This window comes from Pezoporus flaviventris, unplaced genomic scaffold (genome assembly GCF_033815535.1).
Source record: "Pezoporus flaviventris isolate CSIRO_AGI_PZ_B2104156 unplaced genomic scaffold, CSIRO_AGI_Pfla_v1 ptg000007l, whole genome shotgun sequence".
Classification (NCBI taxonomy): domain Eukaryota; kingdom Metazoa; phylum Chordata; class Aves; order Psittaciformes; family Psittacidae; genus Pezoporus; species Pezoporus flaviventris.
This window is the reverse complement of record NW_026892555.1, coordinates 34,993,758-35,019,334: the sequence shown is the minus strand read 5'-3', so window position 1 is coordinate 35,019,334 and position 25,577 is coordinate 34,993,758. Positions and strand designations below refer to the sequence as shown.

The following is a 25,577-nucleotide window of genomic DNA, read 5'->3' as shown; positions in this document are numbered from 1 at the left end:
TATATAAGCAAAATGACCTATGCATATAGTTGTTGCAAAGACTTTTGAGGCACTTTGTATCACTGCTTATGCGCATGGGCATTCAATGAGCAGTTTTCTCTGGGTTTGTCTGTTTTATGGGTTTGTTTTATTGTTTTTTTAGGGTTTAGATTTGTTTGGGGTTTTTTTATTTAGTGCTTACTGGTGTAAGAAGTGGCATAAGAAGCCTCAGAAAACTGAGCGAGTATTTCTTAACCTATGGAATAGACCAATTTAAAGCATAGTGCACAACACACTGAAGAGTGCTCTAAAACTCCATTGGTTTTGTAACTGCCAAACATCAGTTTTACAAGGAGTAACTGAGATCAAGCAACTGGCCAATAGTCAGCAAGGAAGCAAATGCTAAGTAAGCAGAACTCTCCCTCCCCAAAAGACAAAAGCACTCCTTCCCCTTGCACTAAGACACAAGACAGTCGCAGACTTACATCACTGCCAGTCAGTACACGGCCCATTCCCATCTTACTTGCGCTAAGGCCATTAACATCCATCTTCTCTGTAATCAGAGGTTGCAGCAACACAGGAAAACACAAGTCAGTTAAATAATCCAGAGGAGTCTTTAAAAACAAACCCAAAGAAACACAAATTTCTCTGAAAGATAGTAGCAGGCAGACAGACTTCCCTTTGCAGTAACAACTGTACCACTGGGGTGACCCAGTCCAACAGCAGGCACCGTCAGAGGACTCCTTTCCATTCTGTTCCTCACAAAACACACACACAGTAGTGAAGCAGAAGAAAAATGAAATTGAAAGAGAAAACCAATACACCAACACAGACTGATACTGAGAAATGCCATATTACACATCTCTTACTCCAGATGCAAACAGAAGCTGCTCTCCTGAGGTTTCTTCATAATCATTAAGGTAGAATACAGTGAGTATGAGCATTTGGATTTTTACCATACACAAAAATGTAAGATTATATATAGAATCAACATAGAATGGTTTAGGTTGGAAGAGACCCTAAAGATCATCTAGTTCCAAGCCCCCTTACCATGGGCAGAGACACCTTCCACTAGAAGTTCCATTCAACCTGCTCTTCACATCAGTTTTAGTTTGGTACAACTCCAGTAGTTATTTTCATGTAAAGCCAGAATAATGATGGTAGGAACTGGACTTCCTCTCATCAAGCAATTCCTTAAAGACCATTTTTTTTCAACTAAAAGCCAGGCCTACGAGTAAAGCTTCCAGAGTCTTCATATACCCAAACGGAGGGTTGTAGTTCAAGTTTGCCTTACTGGCTGTCCATCTGCTCTGCCTGCTTTCACTGAGCAAAGTTGACATGGAAAAATGAACTAGTCACATCATTAGACTTCACTTTCATCTGCCTGCACTTTGCCTCGATTTTAGATGTCAGCAGCCAGCCATGACCAGGATAAATGCTCTACAGCTGGCCCACCTTGCTTGTGCAAGCAATGGAAAACCTCACACATGCAAGCATGAGCAGGTCTGCAAGATACTCATACAGTGGCCTGGCTGTGACAGCCCCAACCCCAGTAAAGCCCCAGTAACACCCAGTTTGCTTGTACAGCTTAAAACTAGATAAAACAAATTACCAGGACATATTAGTGAGGAACTGGCTTGTGTTAGTCTCTCTTGTGCTATTCCTTCAACAAATTATCTTATAATAATTGTTTGCCATTTATATTTTGTCACAAAACCAAGAGAGGCAATAGATTCTATGAGTCTATATTATCTACTGAATGCCCATATTACTAGCAAAATAAGAGTCACAGTGGAACACTAATTCAGAGTAATACATGTTTGTTAGTACTAGCTGGGGGAGGAGGGGAATCATCCTGCACAGCTTACACCTGCAGTTTGACATGCACATATACATACATGTTAATTTAACAAGCACCAAGTGCTTCAGTTCTCAAATAAAAGGCACTTACAGTAACCTGGTACATAGATGCTTTATTTCTGATGTTAATGTGGTCTGTATTGTATGTGAGATTCTCTTACATAAAAGAAAAGTTTGTAGTACAACAAAACTAGGATAAACAAGGCATTTGTTGCACATTATGTCAAACCTTAAAACAAAAATATGGAGTAATATGTATTTAGGTTTCATGCAAGTTTGGCTGCTGCACGTACAATCTACTTATAAACTGAAAGAAATGCAAATGCACACAACATTCAAAAAGTAATAAAAGATGCCTGACATGAAAGATTAAAACCTTCCTGCTAAAGCAGCAAAGTAGGAGTTAACTGAATGATCCAACCAATACCAACACAAATTAATACTACTTACCATAAATCTATGCTTAAACTTGGTATAGGCAATTTTGGTGATACTACTTCTAGTGAAATATATCATCCAGATTCTAGATATTCACTCTCTTTTAATTACTTATTTCATTTTTTGTGAATTAAGTGCTGTCTCCAGTATTAAATGTTGCTGTTAAATCCATTCTGGTAATGCAAACCGAAATCTAAGACTGCCAAGAATTCCAATTGCCTCCTCTCAGTCTTCTTAGGTGAGGCGTAATCCTGGCATGATGGGTATTTTCTGATCTCTTTCTTACACAGAATTCCCCCCCCCCTTTAAAATTTTGATGTAAATTTAAAACTGCTAAAAATGTTTACGCCTACTACTGTCATAGCCAGGCAAATATTTAATATCAAAAAGCTCCTAAAAATGAGGATTGTATAACCTTTGAGATGTTTAAAAAAGTTTAATAACCCATTACCTTCCTTGTATCACTCATCCCATATTAAAATTCTCCCTTAATAAATTATTCTCTGCCATCTTCGATATTAAAGCGATAGGAATACTTTCCACACCCTGCATAGTACTGGTTGGTCTCATAAAGTTAACTAGAGAACCTGACATCATTTTTGTAATTTTACATACAGTGCATATGATGCTCGCTCTTTCCATCTCTCATAGCAGCAAGCCGATTCTGCCACTATCTGTAGCAGCACACCCGGGAGTGGAGAGGAAGAGTGTTTGAATTATAAATAACTAAAACTACAGTGTACAAGTCTATTTACCTGTCAGTATTTGTTGATAGCACACCATTATAACTTGCTCAAAATTAACTACATATAAATCTCTACAACAAAAGCAAACCAAAACATTCCTTCAAAAACAAAAGAAGACATAAAATAAGTGCAAATACCTAAAATAGGCAACTAAAGCAACTGTTGTGACCTGTATACCTTTAAATAAGGACAAAGATTTTCTATAAATAAAAGAATGTTCTCTTTGCTCTTCAAACATACAGTAAGTATATAATGGTCAAACTTAAGTGCAGATACAATTGTTCTGAGATCCAAGGTGCCAAGTTCTTTTTTTTTTTTCTTTTTTTTTTTTAATATATATTTAAAATGCATTAGGTTTTAGCTCCTATGCAGGATGAAGTACTCCTGGGTCACCATTCCTTTCTAAGTATATTTAAACAAGGTACATGAATAGTTGCTGTATAATACAGGTATACCTTGTAATTATTTTGTAGACCAACATGATTTAAGGGTTATAGTGCAATCTTTATGTAGATGTAACATACAGTATAGATTTGTACACTTCACCACTGTAATTCTTCCGCTATGCCAGACTTTAAACTTGTCCTTTTTTGAATTTTAGCTGTTTTAACAGGAAACAACATTGGCTTCTAGACAACCTGCATACATATAAATATCTACATTTAAGCTTTAAAATGAAAATAAATTATAAAAACAGACTCCTTTCCAATTTACAAAATTTTCCCTGCTCCTACATACTGTACAATACATTCAACAATCATCTCATTTTGAGATTTATGAAGAAAATACTGATGCTTTACACTAAAACCTAATTCACCCCCCTCTGCCTACTTCTAGTACCATTTGCAAATAAATATATTTAACACTGTAGTTAATTTCATTGTTTTGCAGCATACCAAAAAAATTAGTAGTGCAACTTTCTATCCTTCCTTTATACTCCTTTTCATTGTGTTTCTTTATATACTATGAAAATGCTACATAAGCAAAAGCACATTCAGTCATGTATGTTGCTCACTTGAAAACCAGTAACAACCTATAAACCTAGTCTATATTGAAAACGCACTAACAGAAAAAAGCAATGCAAGTCAGAATAAATATGAAAATTTACCTAAAAAATGTGTGTAGTCAGTACTGCAATGTATTTTACCATTCTTTATCATACTTTAGGGTGTTACTTATTTAATACTCAAGAAATTCATTGCATGAACCGGTTGTACTATCCCTTCGTAGAAAATATGAGAACTTCATGTCTGTTCTTTGCCAGCCAAAAGAAGAAAGGAAGCTTTAAGGTAGCTTAAAGGTTTCCCTTGGCAAGACTGTCTCAAAGGAAAGTCTTAATTCACAAGTACTGTGCTAGAATCACCTTCACCATTGTGTCAGTTTTAGTGGAAAGAGATGGCTGGCAGTTGCAGTGACCATCACAGTATCAGAGCCCTTGAAGTGCTGTTGGTAGCTGTGTAAGTGCTCAGGTATCTTCTTGCTTGCTCAGTCACGATAAGCTGGTCTTCTGTTTTTCCATAAACAACTGCTTCCCATTCACAATTTGACTGCATAAAATAAAATTCAGTTTAAAAGATACTTTCCACTAAAATACTTGAGCAATTCTTATACAACTTTTCAGAGTAATAATAAATTGTCATGGCCTAGTAATATTGTATTTTACTGAGGAGGATTCAGTTCTACAGTACAAGACCTAAAACCTGTGACAGAGCTTCCTTCTCCACCCTTTTAATCCAACTCCCCAGCATGGCATCTGTGTTACACTTTAAGTTCTAACACACGAAATGAAAAACACTCTTGAAATGAGACTAGTTCAACAATTGATACATAAAAGGGAAGTTAGTTAATTAAGTCATCTTCTCTTTGGATATCTTCCCCTTTAAATGTGCTCAGTTCAACAGGCAGAAAAATACGTTATTGACAGCTGTCTGGAGACACCAAGGAAGGCAAAATGGTTTGGCAGCCAGAAAAGAATACTGTGAAGGACCTCACTGAATCAAAACGGCAGCTGTGGCAGAATGGTTGGATGCTTTGGGAATATATTAGAAATGGCAAAGGAACTAGGACTAGAAATGATGAAGAATAACCAAGCCACTAGTCCTGCCCCTTCCATGAGGCAAACTCTCATGCACAGTTGCATGACTCATTGAATCTCAAGCTGATTTGTAGCAGCTCTAAACTGGACATGACACCAGCAGATTGTAGCAATATTCTCTCCCTTCCTCATTGAACTAGTAATTGATCCAAAGGATGAGTTCCATGTATAGATGCACAGAGAAAATTGGCCATTTGAGTTTCTCTAGAAATTTAGCAGGAATTGATTCACAGAAAGGACTCATGGTTAGAGAGGCCATTAGATTGAGAGGAAATTTCTCAAGGGAAAGAGCAAAAACAGAAAGATGGTTCAATGTGAATATTTGTGAATATAGTATGACTAAGCTCCCCTTTTAAGTACTGGAAGACCATAGGTCTGGGACAGATAGATGTATTCATCTTTGCTGTAATTCCCAGCAGTTAATTCCTTTTCTGAAATACCATGATTAAATGGAGGTTTGTTCTTTCTTCTCATAAGAAAGGATCAGAAAGTAATATTGTTGCCCCTGTACTTAAAAACACATCATCATTAAAGCAGTTAAGTGGGACATGGAAGACAAGGCTCCAGGGGCCCTGCCTTTTGTTTTGCTATTGTTGTTTGAGTTTTTTTAATCAATACAGAGCTGTAGATATTCTGAGACGCAAAAATTGTATGTGTTAATTTCCTATGGGAAAAAATGGAACAGGTACCAAGTCAGCTCAAAGAGAATCTCCTCCTAAACCTGGTGGCCAAGACACAGGTGAAAAATAGGTTCCAGTTTTAACAGTACAGAAAATAGAAGTACAAGAATAGGCACATTACAATAACAGTTACCAAACAGAACCTGTGGATGAACTCCACTTAATGAATCCCACAGAGTTTATTATGAAGTAAGCACCAGCCACATTTGAGGAACTTAGATGCTATAGCGGATTGGTTTGCACTGAGTCAAGTTTTCCTGCTGCTGGACTTGGGTACTGAAACTTGGTTTGTAGGTCTACCCTACCCTTATTGGTTTCCCCCACATTTAAACCTGAGAGGCGACTCAGTGAAATATCAGGGTTGTATTTAAAGATCTTAGCTATGAATTAACACTTTGTGGACAAATGACCAACTTACAAGAAATAAGGATCATGGAAACACTGATCAAAACTAGGTCACTGAATTGAACAATTCTAGGCATTAGTACAAGACAGAAACAAAACAAAAGTCTTTGTTAAGCTGAGAATAAAACTATCAGAATTCTTTGCATCCAGACCTGAAAAGCTTTTTCCACTTTGACATTTTTTGAAGCACATGCATTCATTTTCCTCTTAATTACTGCATTTGCTTTGTTTGCTGGATTTGTATCCTGGTTTTCTGGTGTCAGGTTACATTTGTTGTCATGTATTTCCAACAATGGTACTGTTAATAAAGATGTGGTATATGCATTTTCTGACTATTGACAAAAAAGAGGGTAGGAAACAGGAACAATAATCAGTACTTAATAACAAAAACAGAACAAACAAACAAAGTCTTCAACTGCTGTGATCAGAGAAGCCAAAAGGTAAGCAAAGCAAATACTATCAGAAAGACTCTAGGAAAGAATCTGAAAAGAAAAAGTACATTGTGTGAAGAACTAGGCTGGTATATATTGAGTCAATACTGAGCACAGTAGAACAAGTAGCTGCTAGCAAGATTTAGGCAGTACTGAGTAGACAGCTTCTTGCATGTACAGCCAGACTACAGCTGATTACACTTTGTTAAGAACAAGACTTGATAAAGTGGTAATTAAAGAACAGTTTTAAAGAAAGAAGCTTGTCATTCATTTCTAGTATTACCTTTGTGAAAGTGAGCACAAGGAGACTGGAGTTAAAAAAAAAAAAATTAAGATCACATATCAGGAGGAGGAGTATCAAGAGGAGGAACTGCTTTAAGTACTGAAATAAGCACTGGAATGATCATGCCAGAAGTGCTTTATATGCTGATAATATTTATGTAAATAAAAAGAAATTAATTCAGCTTCATTACATCAAAGCAGAAGAAAGGTATAGGCAATGTTACGAGAGCAAAATTAGATGAGAATAACAGTGGCATATGCACTTGTTTACCCACAAAACCACCCTCAAACTGCATTAAAATACTTTTACATATTTATTCTACCTCAGACCTCACTCCTAACTTATTATCACATGGACACACAATTTCTACTTAAGGATTGGTCTGTTTTTCATGTTTAAAATCAGATACTGACACTATCTTTCTTGCTAAGATAGAATGTTTCTGTAGCACCTGAATCCCTCATTGATGTGGAAGAAAAGTATTTTTTTCCCAGTCCACTGCCTTTAGTATATCACAACATCATAGTGTATTTTGGCTCAGCCTCAGTAACCTGAACACTATGCACAGTATACCATGTCATAACAAGACAGTAAGCAAACACAGAGAGTTACATTTCTGGTTTGAATGCCTGCAGCAACACTGCTCCTCCCAGTACAGGGAAGTTCTTGGGGAAAGCGGGGAATTTCCACTAGGTGGCAGGGCACCTAACACCCAGCACGCAGACACCTAGGTTTGGCGGAGTTTATGAAGCACTTAAGACGGGAATTTAGAAAACCAGCTACAATAATCAGAAAGGGGTATGACTTAAGCACCTCTACTTTTTAAGGACTTTGGCTCCTACCTCTTGCATATAGCATTATAACTGATCAAGAGTCACAGACATTTACTCTTTCAGAATTAAATACATACATATATTAAGAACTAGTAGAATAAATCTTTCCTATAAACTACAAGACTAAAGATTCATCTATTTAATCAGTCAACTGGGAAAATATTGGGCTGCTTTTTAAAGGAATGAGGGACCAAACCAGCCCCAGTTCTGAACTCTTGATGTCTTGGTTACTGAGGCAGAATTATTCAAATTCCTTTCAGGCAGAGGAAGCCCACAAACATCATCTTCTACGTGCTTGGTATTTCTTAAAGTATTCCCCTACTATGTGAAGCAGGAAAAGGAAAAACAGGCTGCCTACTGTGCAAGTAGGTATCTTCAGAAAATGTCTGCCAGACTATCAAGCATGCAAAACACAGGTGTAAATGCCATTTCCCTGGTGTATTACAGAGCTTCAGAGTGCCATATATGCTAAAGTTTATAAGTAACCAGCATGGAAGCAGCTTTGCTGTAACAGCAAATCTGAAAAGCATCCACATTACTTTACCAGTCCTGCTGTAGAGGCCTGAAAGGAAGAGTTTATGCACGAATGCAAGCCCAGTGTTTAAGTATTGCTTAAGTACTTCAAGTAGCACTTGAAACTGAAGGTGATTTTGTAGCCTCAATCCAAACACTTTATTTTAGTCAATAGAATGAAAGACACTCAGTTCTATATTAATATGGCTGCCAGTGATGCTCTTCAGTAGCTTAATACTTACCTGTACACCTAGACTATTATCTTCTATGAAGAGCTGGGCACCAACCTCTTCCTTTTCCCATGGATCTAGGACCAGTGATTTTCTGACTTTTTTAGAAGAGTTGTGCTGCAATAAACATTTTGAAGAGAAAAATTGTAAAATATTATTTAAAAGCGGCTATTTCCTACGTGAAATTATTATGGTAATGTTACCTCCTGTTTGCAGCTTTTATACACAGTGTCATCTTCCTCCTTGAGAAATATGTCTGTTCCAGTTTCTTCTTTCAAAACTTCCCTAATGTCTTCCTCCAAGAAGGCAAGTGGTTGTGACTAAGTTAATTAAAATCGGAAGAGAAAACACAGCAAGTCTGTTAGCTACTAGTTTTTACTACATTCTACTTTCAGCTCATGTAGGCCATAAAAGACATCTTGCAAAATACAGCAACAGATAAAAGGATTTAAGCTATTGTTAGTTAACAACTACAGATCAACATTTCAAGGCTCTGAGGAGTTTTTACTTCATCTTACGCCACATTATTTCTAGCCAGATAAAACACATACACAGTGCCTCAAAAAATGCAAGGCAGCATTGAAGAAGGCATGCAAACTACTTGTTTGCATTTATTAGCAATGTTTACCAACTGACAAAAGGGATAAAATCACTTGATATATGCTAAACATATATATGTACATATACATGCATACCAATGTACTAAAAAACTGTACTATAAAAGTATTACTGTTGTAGAGAAAGGAATTTATACCAATTTCAACACAAATCTTTGAATAAGACATTGATATTCCTAAGTATAGTACAGAATCTCACAGAAGCCATACAGATGGCCCCTTTGTGTACCAACAGGAGAAGAATTCCCTAAAGCCCTCAAAATTTGATTTTGAACAGGAGGTTAATAGCAGACAGAAACAGGAATGCCAAACCACTCCATTTGCATAGTGAGAATCTATAGGGTAACACAGATGGTGCCAAGCCCTGTGGCAAAGTCTGAGCTACCTTCTGTGTTTGCAAAAAAAGTAGTCAATATACATTGGCTGGAATTTTTTCAGAATTTGAAAAGCATATGTCTACTGAATTCCAAAAGTTATTATGCATTAACCTACCTTACCTAGGCTGGGAAGAGAGCGAAAACTGAATTCATTTGGAACAAACAAACAAAGTAACATAATCTATAGTCAACAAGAAAAAAAAAAAAAAACAAAACAAAAAAAAAACAAAAAAACCTTCTGTGACAGCCAGAAGAATCAGAGAAACCACGAATTGCTATATTAAGATTTTGGGGGTTAGGATGAAGAAAACTGTAGATGTTATTCAAGTAAGACCCTAGGAAGGATAAAACACTTCCAAACATCTTCTCATCAAAAAGGTTCTCAGAATACTAGAATGCTGTGATAAACACCTCGTTTCAGTCCTACCACTGTGAAAGAACCTAACCCATAAAACAACTCAGTTCTTACGTAGTCCAGAGGACTCAAAGATAGTGCAGTTTTTCAAGGCAAACGTGAAAGTTGCGTAAAATAGCAAAGTCAGTCACATTCATCTGCACCAATCTGCTCTTATTAAATTATCCAGTTGGAGGACTCGCACCCATTCACTCTCTCACAATTTTGATTTGGAAAAAAAAAACACAAAACCCTCAAACAAAACCAAAACAGAATGCTAAAGTATTAAAATTAAAATCTCAGCCAATAATGTTTCCACCTTGTAAGAGGTAGTGTTAGCAAGGCTACACAAATTTAAAACAACTCAGAAATGCAGAACCAGTGTGTTCAAGATTACTTTGTGTTCAAAATTATTATTACTGTTTGACTATGGGTCAAATCATTGTATGTGCCGAATACCATTCAAAAAGACAACACTCCATACTAGGCTGAAGGATATAGCCTAACACAAAACCTGAAACATTTTTGAATCACATTCTAGCTGTTCTCTAAGATAACTGGAATGTCGCTGAAACAACAGCATTGTTGGAAAATGCTTTCTAAGACCAGGCTTACAATAATTCAAAAACAAGAGGGCATTTAAACTTCAACAAAGAAGAAAATAAACAATGTCATCGCATACCGTAAGTTTGAGTGGACCATACTTTTTTTCCTGAGCAGCCAAAGCATTTTTAAAAGGAGTTGGCGTCCTTGGTGTTGAACCCAGAAGAGATCTTCTAATTGTGGGAGTTCTAAAACTATTCAAACATAGAAGTGTTCAAACATGATCTTTAATATTTTACTTTATCAATAGTAATGTAGAATCTAAGAAACAGTTTAAAATGACTTAATTTACAGAACAGAGAGCAACATTGTGAATCTGAAAGTATTAACACCACCATAGCATTACCCCAGGTATAATTAACTTTAACTGGATTTTGTTCAGCATCTTAAAAAAGGAAACATTTTAACTAAGTAGAAGTAGCTTCCTGTTTTAAGCTAAAAACAGGAAGCCAGTTTGTACACAAGTATTGAAGTGTTAGGGGGTTTAAAGTATAGGTAGGTATAGGGGTTTTCACAGTATAGGTGGACTATCTTTTCAATGTTTAGAAAAATGTGGTTTCATTTGAGCAACACCACTGGATGTTTAATGCAGTAATCTTACCCCACATTTTCTTTTTGATCTTTTGGTGTCATTTCCTTGTGAAGAGGAGTCGTAATAAGAACCTTCTGCCCACAGATTGGAGTCGATGTAAATGCAGGATTTTCAAGGTTAAACTGTTCATTTCCAGAGCAAGTGTTGAAAAACTAACCACAAGAAAGGAAAAAAAACCCTAAGCAACCAAAAAGGGCAAAACTTCACCACTGTAATGAGCAGTAAAAAAAAAAAATAAATCTGAAAAATCCCAATAAATTCTTCTTGACTTATACTCTAAGACATTTGCTATGCTTATTGCCAAAACCTTGATTTTCTCCTTAAAATCCTTATTACTTAATTAGGTCAACAGAGACACAGGTCTCTAGCAACAATAATTTGCATGAGAAAGTGTGAACTGAGACATAAGTCATCACAACCCTTTCCCCCCCCACCCAGTTAGTCTTCAAAACAGAGGAAATGGGTAATCTAACAATTTCTTTTTAATGTATCTACCCTTATGCAGATGTTTTAAGAAGTTTTTTGACATATTTGTTTAGGCTACAGTATATAACTAGGGAAGAAAGTACTTGTGATTTATAATCTACCCACTACAGCCTTCATGTTTAGCCATATTAAACATAAACTCACCTGTGACGGAGAAAATGGTAGTGTTTTCACTGGTGTATGCTTTAGTGCAACATTGATGACATCATTACACAAGCCATCATTCAGTTCATTAACCGGTGACTGCCCAACACGCAATCTCTTTTTCTTTCTTAGGATGGTAGGTGGGGTGCTGAATTTAGGTATGTTTGGAGTTGCTGGAAAAACTGCTTCTTCCTCACTATTGATGCTACTTTGTTTTTTGCCATCAAGCACAACGCTGACATCATACTGGCACTCAGCAGCCCCTTCATTGTGCTGAGTCTGCATTATTTTTAGTGGAGCTTGCTTGACAGGAGACACAACAGCCTTTGAAAGCTCAAAACTGGCGACATCGCTCCACACTACGGGATCCTAGGAGGCAAGGTGCAAAACACCAGAACACTAGCATGCTCATCCAAGATTACTGCACAATGTCCAAGCCAGCCTAGCATCTCTCTACCTCTAGAAGCCATATACTGAATTATCCTCCTTTTATCTTTCACACAATCCTAAAACACTGAATATTTTAAAATAAAATTCTTTTAAAACAAGTCACTCAGTATGGGCAAAACTACAGACCAGTACAAAATGAGGTAATTTAAAGAGTATTTAGACTTTTTACATGTCGTTAAAGCTTATGTTCCTAAATTTTTAAATTTTTTTTGTTTTAATAAATACAGACTCACAGATTCAATAAGCTCTAGTGTCTCTTCAAATTCTGGAATGGTCTGTAGAGAAGGTAACACTGTATTTGCTTCCACAGCCGAATACTTTGGTGGTGAATTCTGCTGAACAGATGTGCCCTGGGTCTCATCTATGCTGTAGAAATCACTTGTTTGCTCCCCAAGGCTATTTAGTGTATTAGATACACAATCTTCCATGATGAAACTTCCAGACCAACACGGCAAGTTTCCAGCTTGCTAAAAAATATGAAGAAACATGTTAATTTTATTCAATTTGAGAATTTGGAAAGAGTCAATTATGTGACCGCAGGGAGGGGAAAAAAGGCAGCATGCAGGAAGGCTAAACGTAACCATTAATTTTTGCTTTTTCAAATACTGGTTATCTGCTTGCATTAATGCAGTTAGTATTCTCCTTACATTAACATACTCAACATTCTCAAACTGCGTTAAGATTTTAAGATCTTTATCTTACCTCTTATTCTTATCGCATACATGCTTATACCTTAGATAATTATGGGTTGTATTGGAAGCCACCTCTGATGCAAGCTTCCTGTGCTCCTGAACATCAGTATATTACAAAGTCGCCTTCGCTACAGAACACAGGTGCATTTTAAGATTAGAAAGTGTTTCTAGAATGCGAAATACTTCTTGCTTGAGCTGGTATTTTTTTTACGCAGATTCTGCATTGACAGATTACTTCTAAATGGTTATCCCATTTTAGTAAACTGTTTAGTACTCAAGAAACTGATTTCAAGTTTCACTGAAAATTTAGAAGCAGATTCCTCTAGATAAGCAGAATGCTGAACTGTTTCAAGGGAATGCGAGGAATAGCTCCACCACATAAATCTAGAAGTTCACCTGTAATCTAAATTAGTAATCAATACTGTTGGGTTGATTAGGTGTCTGATGGTGTGCACAGCCCTCTGTTCCTGAAGAAGAAAGTGCCTGTCATCTGCAAGTTCCCTAACTCTACTAAAGTACATGTAAATTTTGTACAGCGCAAATTCATACATGTCATATCCAAATGTGGATATTCAGCATTGCAAGCACTCACACATAAGTTTGATAAAAATATAATCTACAGCATGTTTTGAAATCAAATAGAACAAAACTTACGTATTTTTCATATTTCCCTATTGAGTAGATGATCAACATTGCTGACCCATAAAACCAAACAGTGGTGATATCAACAAACATGATTCTCTTAAGAAGATAAAAATCTTGGGTCTTAGGAACAACTGCCAAACTGTAGGTTGTATTTCTGCTGTTTTCACAGTTTATAAACCACACTAAAAATAATCAGACTCCATTCCAATATACAGATTTTGTTTTACAACCCAACAGCCACAGGTTTGTTTTTAGAACATTAGGTGAAAAAACACTACACAAAACCAAACATCCATTGCTAAATTGATGAGGATTAACCTCAGTAAAGCATATTCAAATATTTATAGATATTTGCAGTCCTTACAGAAGATGCTCGTTTTCTTCTGATTTCACTCTCTACTGACATAAGTAGCAATTCAAGTTCCTTTATTTTCTTTTCTTTATCAGGATCATCATCAATAAATGACTGCTGCAAAAATTAAGAAAGAAGCCATTACTGTTTTCTCCCAAACTGTTCACTGTAAACATTTGACATTATAACACAGCTCAGTTTTAACAGAAATCCACATAATGTGGGAACAGAACTGTTCAAGCAGTATCATATTTTGTAGTACAGTAGCCACTTGCAAGTGGAAAACTCCAGCAATTACCAGGGGATGGATCTGATGTTCAAGTGGTATACAAGCTAATAATTCAACAGGTTGCTAATATGATCTGTAAATGCTCAGTGTGCTATAATGTTTTTTAACCCAAAGTCACTCAGTTCTGTCTTTAATAGAAGGAACAACATTGGCATCTTGGTAGATGGGTTATGTTTTCATGTGCTTTTTAGAATTCTGAGTTATCTATCCTCACTAACTGTGCAAAAAAGTGTTTCAAATCAGAATTTTTGACAGACTGTCTACACAAGCAATCCTACCACTACTATCAGAAAATTAACTAATTTTTTTGGTTGATTGGTTTGTTTTTAAACTTCTTAAAACTTTCTACTATTGCTGTAAATATAGGTAAGTGAAGATATGCCATGAGTTTCAAAATTAGTTATACTCCTCAGTTTAGAGAGGACTTCAAGGAGTATATTCTCTTCATTTTACAACGTGTGTGAACACATTACCTCAACTACGTTGGAAGAAGCTGAAGTATACTCTAGACAGCTGCCTTCTGGTGAGGCATACTGGTATGCTGGAATCTAAAAAGACATAAATCATTTCACAATCCCTGAAAAAGGATATAAAATTATCTCTACTGTATATAAACTATTTATTATGGTTTACAAATCCTAAGTTACTATAGCACAAAAATGCTCAACAGTCTTTATTCTTTCAGATTCGTTTCTTGTTCCAAACCAAATAAATAATTTGAAACTGGAAAATACTAATTATTCTGCATTTTGAACTTACATGTGTCTGAACAGGTACATAAAATTGATTCTGAGTGTGCACGTGCTCCATAGTCAGACATTGCTGGGGCTGAAGTTTGGATGAGCTATCGCTTTCAGACTTTACACCTTCTTGTAAATACCCTTCCTGTTCCACCTTTCTTCGCATTGTTGAATTCCAGTGATTTTTAATCGAATTATCAGTCCTAAAATGAAAATGTACAACAGTGACTGCTTTCCATATCTTGAAGTTTATAATATGGCATAATTTATGGGGTTTGTACAGTAGGTTAATCTGAAGCCACAAATACAGAAAGCTCCAGCAGCTTGGACTGAAAGTTTCATTACCTGTGGGGTTTTGGCATAATTACTAGAAAGCTACTCACACTTCCTTCTACTGAACTTCAAGTCTGCAGAAAATTGACAGTAGCAAAAGAGAAAGCCTTGGTTCTGGCTATTATCACGGGTGAGAGCCTTTTATCTTGGATGCCTGGACTAACCATCTGTTCTTTGTCACTACATTATTTACCCTCTGCTACAAATCTGCAGAACATGAAGCTAAGACAATCACTCAGTATAATAAGGGCACTGTAGTTAACATAGTCCACTGGAAGGCCTCTCTTCTAAAAAAAAATAATTAAAAAAAAATTACACCCTGCTTCATGTTTAATGTGCAGCTTTGTAGAACATCTCACTACCTCTTGGTGCCCTTGAGCTTGTATGGAGAGCAGCAGGCATGGCAGAAGACCAGTGCCCACTGTCACTCCCCCGAGAAAGAAAATGCCTGCAGTTTGAAAAGCAGGCTGAAATCACCTTTAACACTAAACAAGCATTAAGGCAAGAGTAGAGTATGAATGCATTACAGTCTTAAATACTAGCCTTGGAGAGAAGTACACAGAAATAAAAATTACTTTAAGACCTGTATTCACTCAAGCTCAACTCCAAGTGGAATTCCCTTTTTTCACCCTAATCTTAAGACTCTCTACTAATCTTCTGGGTCTAGGATCCAATCTTTAGTTGACAGTCTCATCTTGGATTTATTTTCAACAAATAAGTTAGTGAATTAGTAATGCCTCTGTCCTTAGAAACTCATCCTTCCTCTCCAAAATTCTGTTAAGATGCAATCAATTCCCTTCCTATTCCTCCAAAGGATTTCCTGTGATTCATGTATGTGTATTTAATGAAAATGTCACATTTTTAAACATGCATCTCTAAATACTCATTCTCTCTCACCACGGCAAGTTCAGACATTCCTTAGGCACCCCTACAGTCACCTCCTGAACATACAGACTGAATTCAGAGAGGGACAGCTGAACATTGAGTTTTAATTAACAGTACAAGGTAAAAAATTTATTCCATTGAAACACCGAAAGTTTGTTTTCCACAAGCATGTAAGTTGGCAGTCTCACACCTGAAACAAAGATAAAGAGAACAATGCATATAATTAAAAGCCTAGGTGGTAACCAGCTAGCTTTGCGATGCATGACTCCTAAGCCTAGACTTTTGAAGGTTACCAGGATTTTCTTTTTCAAGTGTCCCGTTTAACAAGAAATATTCCACAAAAAAATAATTTCTGATCTTAAATCTAAAAGAAAGTCACCCCAAAATTCATATCAATGAAGGCACTTTGACATTATGTCATAGGATGTTAAGGCATTCTTTCACTATTACTTGCAGTTACTCTCTGCAGCTCCACTACAGTTTTTTCTGTGACCAGGAAGATTTCTGAAGAAACATGTGAGAGGCCTTTTTATTGGTTCTGTGGCTTATTAAGGATACAGAATCAAATGCAAAAGATTTAAAAAAAAAAATATCAGCATCTATCAAGATAAAGATGTTGTGACATAAACTTCTAACTAATAAATAACACTGCAAAGAGTAGTGTGACAGTTTTCCATATTCCAATATTTAACACAAACAGAGTTGAAAAGCACCTTCCAGGAAGAAGTTTTGCTATTTCAGCCCATCGGTTTCCCAAACGCCTGTGAGCTTCATAGATTATTCTGTCCTCTTCTTCTGTCCATGATGACTTTTTTACCTCAGGATTGAGATGGTTATGCCATCTCTCTCTGCACTGCTTGCCTATTCTTCCTTTCAGGTGTTTTGCAATTAGAGACCAGCGCTTTGGACCATACCTCTGAACTAATTCAATAACCTGGAACACAGATGAAAGCACATTACAATTTCAAAACCTAATTTTCCCAAGTAAAGACTGAGAATACTGATAAACTCATATTTTGGAGTATGATTTATAATCTGCAACTTGATAAAATACTAGGCCTAAGGAGGCAGACAGCGATTTAGGATTTTAAAAATAATCTTTTAAGATATAAAAAAATTATTTAACTCCAAATTCACTGTGTTTAGAATCTAAGTATATACTAATGAAAACACCAATTTGGAATTTTCCTTTCTGTCACCCATTGCATAAGCTGACATTATGAAAGACCAAAACAGAAGCTGGTAAAGATACCTGGTTTGACTTTTTTCAATACACATATATATGAGGAAAAATCCCACACCTCTACTCCCAACCTCCTTCCCATTTCTACATGTTGGGTTTTTTGGGGTTTGGTTTTTTTGGGTTTTTTTTGGTTTTTTTGTTTGTTTGTTTTTTACACATTAGAAGCTTTTCCTTAAACAGCTAACAAGAACTGTAAAAATAGATTAAGAAGACTACATTCATAAATTGACGAATACTATTTTTGGACATCTTAAGACAGTTTTAAACAGTAGAAATTAAGCAGACAATTTGAAATACTGTATGAGAAAGCTGTATGTGCACCTCCATAAAGGACAGTCCAGATTTTGCAGGCAAAAAAGTGTGGATTAACAGAGGCAGGGAAAAGGAGTCTAAACCACCATTGCTAGCTTCTTGAAGAGTAGAGCATGAAATAATCACCCTTATTCCCAACCCCTTTAAGTCTGGTGGATCTACAGAACAAAAGATGTGAAACTTTTGCTCTTCAGTGCTGTAAAGGTATCTTCTCTATTTGGTTTAAGCTAGCAATCTGCACAAAGGGAAATTAAATGCTTGAGCAGACCAGACATTCCATCTACTTAAGAGCAGCTGCATTATTTTTTCCTCCTCACACAGCATAATATAATTAATTATATTCTGTATTATCTAATGTAATTATCTATATCACAAGGTGCATCACACATCATCTTTGTTGGAATGAAACCTAAGAAAAAGTACACATTCTTAGCAGTCATATGCCAATTTCATTACAGCAAAGGAGTACAGTAACAATCAGTTTTTATTACCCTCTGATCTTCTTCTTTAGTCCATGGACCTTTAATCAATTCTGGGTTTAGGACTCTCTGCCATCGATGCTGGCACTGAAAATCTGAACGATTCTGAAATAGTTTTAGAAGACCAGTGCAGTTGTTAAACACTTGCATACATAAAACTGTAAATATCAGCTATCCAGAATTATTACCTTATTTCAAATTGAGAGACTTATTCAGACCTTTATTCTAATAGATAAATTCTCCCCTATTATTTCTTCTTCCATTTGCTTATAAAAGCTCTTCTCCAGAAAAAACAGCCTTGCACAAAGATCTAATCTAATTATTTTGGTGATCTTAATTGATTGATAAGCAAATTGAGAACTTACTCTTCTTTAAAGAAAAACTTAGAATTTTTATCCTCATTACTCCACATCTCCACTGAACTTCATGTGACTGGCATGCTTTTGACATTATATACAACTTATATAAGAAATTTTTAAAGGAAATTATTTCAAATAATAGACTTTTTTAAGTCTCAAATGTATATATTTTCAGCTTTTTCCTAGAGTGTTAGGGAAAGAGATATATATTGAGTTTAGCTAACACATACTAATTAAACAACATTGCTTTTTCTGCTCAGGACAGATGGTGCTTTTCTGTAGCTTCTCTCGGGATCTTTTGCAATATTGTTCCCAGCTATGAAAGAGAAGTAAAGTTTCACTTGGCCTTCTCAAAACTGTTTATAGAAAAGTTTAAGACTCTCTGGGTTGGTCCAATTCTTAGAAATATGCAGGTAAGAAGAGCCTGCCCCAGCACAGCATACTATTACACCTTTTGTTTCACTGGGACATGATGATTTACTCTCTTCAGTGCAAGCTGCTGGATAGCAAGTACAAATTTCAAGGTTTTGCTGGGCTTGTCTAACAAGTAAAAGCCTTACCAGGCTAAGTTGAAGTTAAAAAAGAAGCAATCTGTGAGACAAGAAAAACACACCCAAAACACTGTTACATCTAAAATAACATTGATCACAGTACCTTCATGTGAATCACAAGTAGACACTGCATGATTAAAAGCATACTAGAGTTTATTATAAAACATCATCATTTCCTGGTGGAGACAAGCTGTAAAAGACAAACCCAGTATAGGATAGCTGTTCCTATTTTTGCTTAAAGGTTAGGGTTAGTTTTGAAATTGGGGCCTTTTAGCATTTACACCTTCCAGACACTTCTGAAATTATAACATATTTGAGGGAGAAAAGCAAAACAAATGATGGGATGAAACAATAAAATCATTTCAGTTCTGCCTTAGCCCCAGTAAACTGAAAGAGAACGCAAGCTGCACTCTCTCCCAAGAGTCACATTTAAGCCATCTTCACTTCTGGAGGTGGAACAGAGGGAAGGTTTACTTGTGCCCAGCCCAGTAGTGAAATAGGGTTCAGTAGTGAAATAGCCTTTACATATGAGTAACTCAAGACTGGGTTTCCTAGCAAAAGGCCACCAGTAACAAGATAAGTGTTAATTATGCTATTTTCTATTATTTAGCTTTGTAATGTGAACGCTGCAGTAGGTTGCCAGAGAGGCTGTGGAGTCTCCATCCATGGAGATATTCAAAACCCAGCTGGACACTGTCCCGATCAGCCTGTTCTAGCTGACCTTGTTTGAGCAGGGGGCTCAGACTCTATGATCTTGTAAGGTTCCTTCCAACATCAATGATTCTGTAGTGGGCAACCTGATCCTCCATGCATGTTTCCCATGATAGCTGGAGAGCCTTTTTTTCAACCTTACTTGGACCCGGCGGAATAATAACTTTCTGTCTTCAAAAGCATTTGTTTTCAGCTGGAGAACTTTTACTAAACTGTTAGATCTGCTAACCACAACTGCATAATACACCTGCAGATCAGTATCACCGAACATTGTACTTTTCATCGGTTTAATATAAAGGCTTTTTAATATTATCTTTCTCCTCTGCCATTCACTTATCTCACTGCTTTCTGGAAGTGGATAATGTAAGGAACACTGATTTGCATATGCACTCCTTAAATTTAGAGGCTTTGAGTTCATTCCCTGATATCTATGCTTTGCCACCTGGGGGAAAAAGAAATAAATATCAGAAGTACCACAGTTGCACAAAAACAATGAGAACAATGCAAAGTTACGGTTGTTCAGCAGTTAGAAGTCTATTTTTACCTACTTACACAAGAATTTCATACAACCATATCATTCTGGTCAGTATTATAATAACCACAAAGGTGGGGGGGGTGTAATTTTTTTCTCTAATATTTGAATATATTCAATCCCACTTCTAGCTAGTGATTTCAGCCTTAGATTCTAGCCATGTTTTTACAGTAGGCACTTTATAGCATTTAATCAGAGAAATAAACGTCATCTATTCTAGTTGTGTTTTCTACCAGGACAGCTCATACAGCTGAGGAGTCATTTCATGTTTGAATCAACAGCTCTTTTACTCATTTCACCGGACCACTGGAACAGAACAAGAAATTTTAAGTGTCAGTAGGAAATTTCCAAGGAACACACTAAGGTTCCAGTAACAGAAACTGAAGTTATCATCAGGTGGAAAGACTTACATATTTTAGAGAAGACAACACTGTAAAAAAGGCGAAACAAGAACTACCAAAAAAAAAAAAAAAGCAATCCCAAAACAAAACAACCCACCCTTTTCCTAAGGTGTTTAAAAAATTGATTTTGCTCCTTGCAAGTCATCTGTCAGATGCAACCCACACTCCTAACTGCCTCAGAAGCAACCTGTGAACTGTGAATGTAACCACAAGTGATGCAACCAATAGGAAAGAGGAATATATTGCAAAAGGAAAGCAAATCACAAGTGTGGATGGAAGGCACCAATTATTTTGATCGTTTCAGACCATCACTTCAGCCCCAAACTGAGCTAACAAAATTCTCCAAAGCCTGAGCTAGCTCTCAAGTCCAATTTACACGCATCCCTTAAAATATTTTTTACTATTATGCATTTCTGATTTCTATTTCACCTCATTTTCAAACTGAACATATGACCAAAGTAAGCAAATATTGAAAGAGAACCTAACAGAAAGAGATTCAACTTACCTGTAGATGACTAGCAATGAAAGCCCAATCATCTGTACCATTTTGTTCCACCAGCTTCTTTAGTCTTTCATCCTGTTAAGACATAACCTCAGCCAATAAATGTTACATGCTGTTCCCACATGGTGCTAACTAATAACATATTTTGTGTGCTACCAGTATCATGTAGAAATAAAACTAAAAAAAAAAAAAAAAAAGTATTACCTCATCACGTGTCCATTTCACCCTGTTACATATCTTCTTCAAACCTTTTTGCTGTGGTACTTCATAGTCATGATCCAAATATTGCAGGTCATCATCTTCCTCACTGCAGAGTACAACAGAAGGATGTAGATAAGAGTTTAAAATACCTCTGAATAACTTGTTTTTTCTAACTACTTATAGCTTTTTTCCAATCTGCACATATTGTTCTAAAACAACATATGGACTTTGCATGAAAGTAAGATCTGCCTTCAGCAGCAGCCTATATTCATCATGTCCAAGGATCACAATTTTAATTTCCAGGCCACATACCAGGATATGGACAGGTCATTCATTCCAAGTCAAGACTCAAATTTGAAGCAAAAGCTCTTGTTTAATATCATGTTTTTATGACACATTTACGAATCTTTTTCACAACTGAGCTTATAAGATCAAGTGGTTTGCTAGTCTGCAAAATGTATTCATGTTCCACCTCCTTAACTCAAACAACAAACACAATAAGGCTGTCAAATGATTTTGAGTCAACCTAAGATTTTAAGCGGGCTCCTGCCTTGAATAAAAGCGTTGCCTCAGTGTTACAGAAATTAGATACAGATCTTCGAAGTCAGAAATATTCCAGGAAGAAATAAGCACCGTATGTATCAGCGCTGAGCCTTTTTAAGAGCCAGAGGGACAAGAAGCCAGGTAACCTCTGCGGCTCCACATAGATCACACTCCATCTACTGGAGAAATGCATACTTCACAGTCTTGATAACAAAACCAGCACGGGGAAATGTTTCATGGAAATATCACTTAAACTCACGTTAGATAGAAGGGACTCCCACCCAGATACATAGCTTTACTTAAAAAACAGTTTCACACTGCGATCTTATTTTTTCTCTATTTTATTACCAATATACAGCACAACATAAATATCGTAAAGTCATGTTCAAAACTAAATTTACTAGTTCTGCTTAGCCTTAAAATTACTTTAGCTTTTCAACCAAAGGTAAAAAAAATCCTTCCTCAGTAATGGAATTAACCTGTGTTGGTGTCCTAAGAACAGATTAGGTGGCAGATTTCTGCATTATTTTCCAGAACATGCAGTTCGCCCACAACCTTCTATGTATGTTTGTTATTTTCCATGAAGGGAGTATGTTCCCTGAGGCTAACACAAACACATGGACTTTCAAGGAGACCATTACTTAGCTAAAAATATTACTACAGGATAGTATGTACCCAGCTCTTTCAGACCCAGTGTATCTAACATTGATTCTACATCCTACACCACATCTAGATTTGCCCTACTTAGCTTCATGATGCAGTAGAAGTAGTAACATGTAAACATATTAAAACTTTGTGGAGCCAGCCGAATACAAGGCAGTCAGTTTGCTGAACGGTCAACAGCAAGTTCTTCACAGTACTTACAAAAAACAAGCGGCAAACAAAATGATCGTAAGAGTTTTGCATTAAGTGGCTTAAGACTTTAGAAAATAGGATTTAAACTCGCAAGTTACAAAGTTTTCTCTTCCCCTTCCCACCTCTTTTTTATTGATCTCTTATCCACAGGTTCTCAACAAACTGTCAGGAGTGTATCTTGGTATTATAAAGAGCACACCTTGGTATTATAATCCTATTTCACACCACGCACGCCATATCGTTTATTTATAACTAAAATTTGGCCTTGTGGTTAAGCCCTTTGTCAACATGATCTCCTCACCCACTGCACAAACTAGTTCAAGAACAGTTTTCAGTTACATGAAGTCATGGGGATTTGAAAAAGAGGAAGGGCCCGGTGTACATGGCAGCAACGCTGATGAAACCACCAATACTAGACGATGTGGGGTCCCTGCAGCAGCAGCAGGTAAAACCCTGCACCTGGAATTCTCCATTGGCATGCATGCCCCACAGCCAAACTGACACACATACCACTGCCTCCATGCTCGTCATGGGCAAGGGCCAGCTGAGTGGGCTGTAACCTCACCAACCTTGATTCCACATGAACAACCCTTTAGCCTTCAGTCTTGTTTATAATTAAATAAACATGAATGGTTGTGACTATTAACCTCAGGTTTTTATTAAAAAGGAAGGTTTGCAAACACATACGGTTCTAATACTTGATCTGACAATTCTTTGCAGTTATGAATACTGCATGCAAGTGGATGACAGCCACCAAATTTCATCAAGTAAGAAATCTGCAACAATAAACTAAGTATTTCATGAGTTTTGTGCTAGCCATCTTTGCAATTCGGAGTTGAGAACCATTAAAGGAAAAAAAAATAGGCTTCCAAATGCAAACCCAACAGCAGTTTAAAAAAATCAGACTTCATTCCATTTGGTGCACTCCACCAGACTCCACACCTAGATTAATAATCTTGAAACCACTTTTATATAAACTCGTAACTACCATATATTACTTTTGGGGATACTATCATCACACACTGATAGGGCATTCATCTAGGACTAGTGATCTCTAACCCTGTGCTCCTCTCCTATCCACAACCACTTGTATTTTCAACTATGACATCTAAGCACTCAACAGCCATCAGAGATAACACTAGCTAAAGCTTCACAAAAATGAAATTATTGCTTGCAATACCACAGATTAAACTAAAAAAAAAAGCAGATTAGGAGTAACAAGAAACATTGTCTCTCCAAGCTGATTCTTGCAGATAACTATGTATAGACAGCTCCAGCAGTCCACCTCTGCAAAGCCCCTTGATGCATCTTTGCTCCTTGCACAACTAGACCCCCCAAGCATTGCTTGGTTTAGTTGCAGTTTTGCAGAAGATTCACTTGTGAACTCTTTTCACGTCACAAGAAAATGCAGAAGCCGTTTTAATACCTGTAACTTTGAAAGCACCAATTCCATGAGAAGTATGCAGTTACAGTAAACCCCAAACACCACATGTAACTCACATACTGTTAATACTTGAGCATCCTTTTCTTTCTCAAACCTAACCCTTCCTTTGCATTTCTTTATCACCTTCCAGATACAGATTTTCCATTTAGGACAAGAATAACTACAGCAACGAAACAGTTCTCCAAGACCCACCTTCTGAATATAAAGTAAAGACATACCAATTTTCATATCAGTAAAACAAAAGTATTAAAACCATCTGGGGCTGCTGCTGAAGCTCTTGTGGAACGCATTATCTCTCGGGGAAATTTCAGGCCAAGAAGAAATCTTCAGCCAAAGAATATTCCAAATCAGAGAAAGTGGGTGCATTTAAGACATCGGAAGAATCAGCAGGCCTGAACGTTAACTTAACAGCCCTAAACGTTGTATCAGGGATTCGCCAAAGCCACTCGGCAGGAGGAAAACAAGAAGTATTAGTCCAGCAGAAGGAAAGAAACCAGCAGGAAAAGCTATTGCAGAGAAGACGTAGTCGTTATTGACAGGCTCAGCGATCGCCGAAAAGCAAAGCCAAGGAGTTGTCTAGGCAAGCTACACAGAAATGGTCTGAGGGAAAGCACAGCGGCGAGAGGCAAGGGCTATACACGGGAGCTGGTGCTCGCAGAGGGAAGATCTGTGCGGACGCTGGGCAAAACAGGGACTGCAGGGCAGAGAGAGGGAGGAGGGCAGTGACAGCCAAGCCCAAGGAGGTGGAAGGAAGCCGAGAGCAACGCCAGCACAGCCCAGCGGGGGGGGGGGGGGGGATGAGGGGCGGCAGGGGCAGGGCGGGACGTCGGCGGCACCTGGCAGGGATCCCGGGGCGCGGGGGGGTACCTGGGCGCGGGGCGGCGGCGTGGAAGGCAGCGGCTGCCCAGGGGGGTTTGGGGGGAGCAGAACGAGCAGAGGTTCCCGGGCCGGGCCCGCAGCCACACTCACCTGCGCGGTCTTTTCGCCATCCTCAGGGCGCACCATAGGGGGGGCCGCCACGGCAGCGGGGCGCGGCGCGGAGCCCCAGCCCGGGCTCCTTCTCTCACAACAGGCGGGGCGGAGAGGGGCACTGGCTGCTCAGGAAGGCTCAAAGCGGACAGGGCTCCCTCAACGGTCCCCTCCTCCCCGCGGAGCTTCGCGGTACCCCCAGCTCCGCGACGGCCGCCCTCAGCCCCGGCCTGGCCAGGCCCCCGGAGCGTCAGGCATGGCTCCGCAGGACGGAGCGCGCAGCAGCCCCCTTTCTCCCCCGGCTGTGCCTTCCCACTCCTGTCAGAACTTCCGAGGGCTTCGGCGGCGCCTTCACACCCCGGGGCCGCTGCTCTGCGGCCCAG

The 25,577-nt window shown here is 37.8% G+C and overlaps 1 protein-coding gene across 3 annotated transcripts; it reads right to left on the bottom strand.

Moving 5' to 3' along the window:
- Positions 1-1,932: 1,932 nt before the first annotated feature.
- On the bottom strand, positions 1,933-25,577 carry MYBL1 (MYB proto-oncogene like 1). Of its 3 annotated transcripts, none has more exons than XM_061448365.1 (16): positions 25,195-25,577; positions 21,387-21,489; positions 21,186-21,257; positions 18,139-18,231; positions 16,806-17,026; positions 14,894-15,077; positions 14,608-14,682; positions 13,858-13,962; positions 12,390-12,623; positions 11,707-12,075; positions 11,086-11,228; positions 10,564-10,678; positions 8,697-8,813; positions 8,506-8,610; positions 6,356-6,535; positions 1,933-4,570 (listed from the first exon to the last, which is right to left on the bottom strand). In XM_061448365.1, the coding sequence occupies exons 1-16, from the start codon at positions 25,212-25,214 to the stop codon at positions 4,442-4,444; spliced, it is 2,265 nt and encodes a 754-aa protein (XP_061304349.1). In that variant the 5' UTR covers positions 25,215-25,577; the 3' UTR covers positions 1,933-4,441. The 3 variants fall into 3 exon arrangements, with proteins under 3 accessions (XP_061304349.1, XP_061304347.1, XP_061304348.1); XM_061448363.1 differs by having other exon boundaries at positions 13,858-13,959; positions 25,195-25,354; XM_061448364.1 differs by lacking the exon at positions 6,356-6,535 and having other exon boundaries at positions 25,195-25,354.

Excerpts from the sequence above, each read along its gene's own strand:
- MYBL1 (XM_061448365.1), bottom strand. The coding sequence starts at position 25,214 with ATGGCGAAAAGACCGCGCAG. Across the intron at positions 17,027-18,138 it reads CTAAAGAAGAAGATCAGAGG|GTTATTGAATTAGTTCAGAG; the intron begins GTAATAAAAACT and ends TCTGTGTTCCAG. Across the intron at positions 15,078-16,805 it reads GCAAAACTTCTTCCTGGAAG|GACTGATAATTCGATTAAAA; the intron begins GTGCTTTTCAAC and ends TTTTCATTTTAG.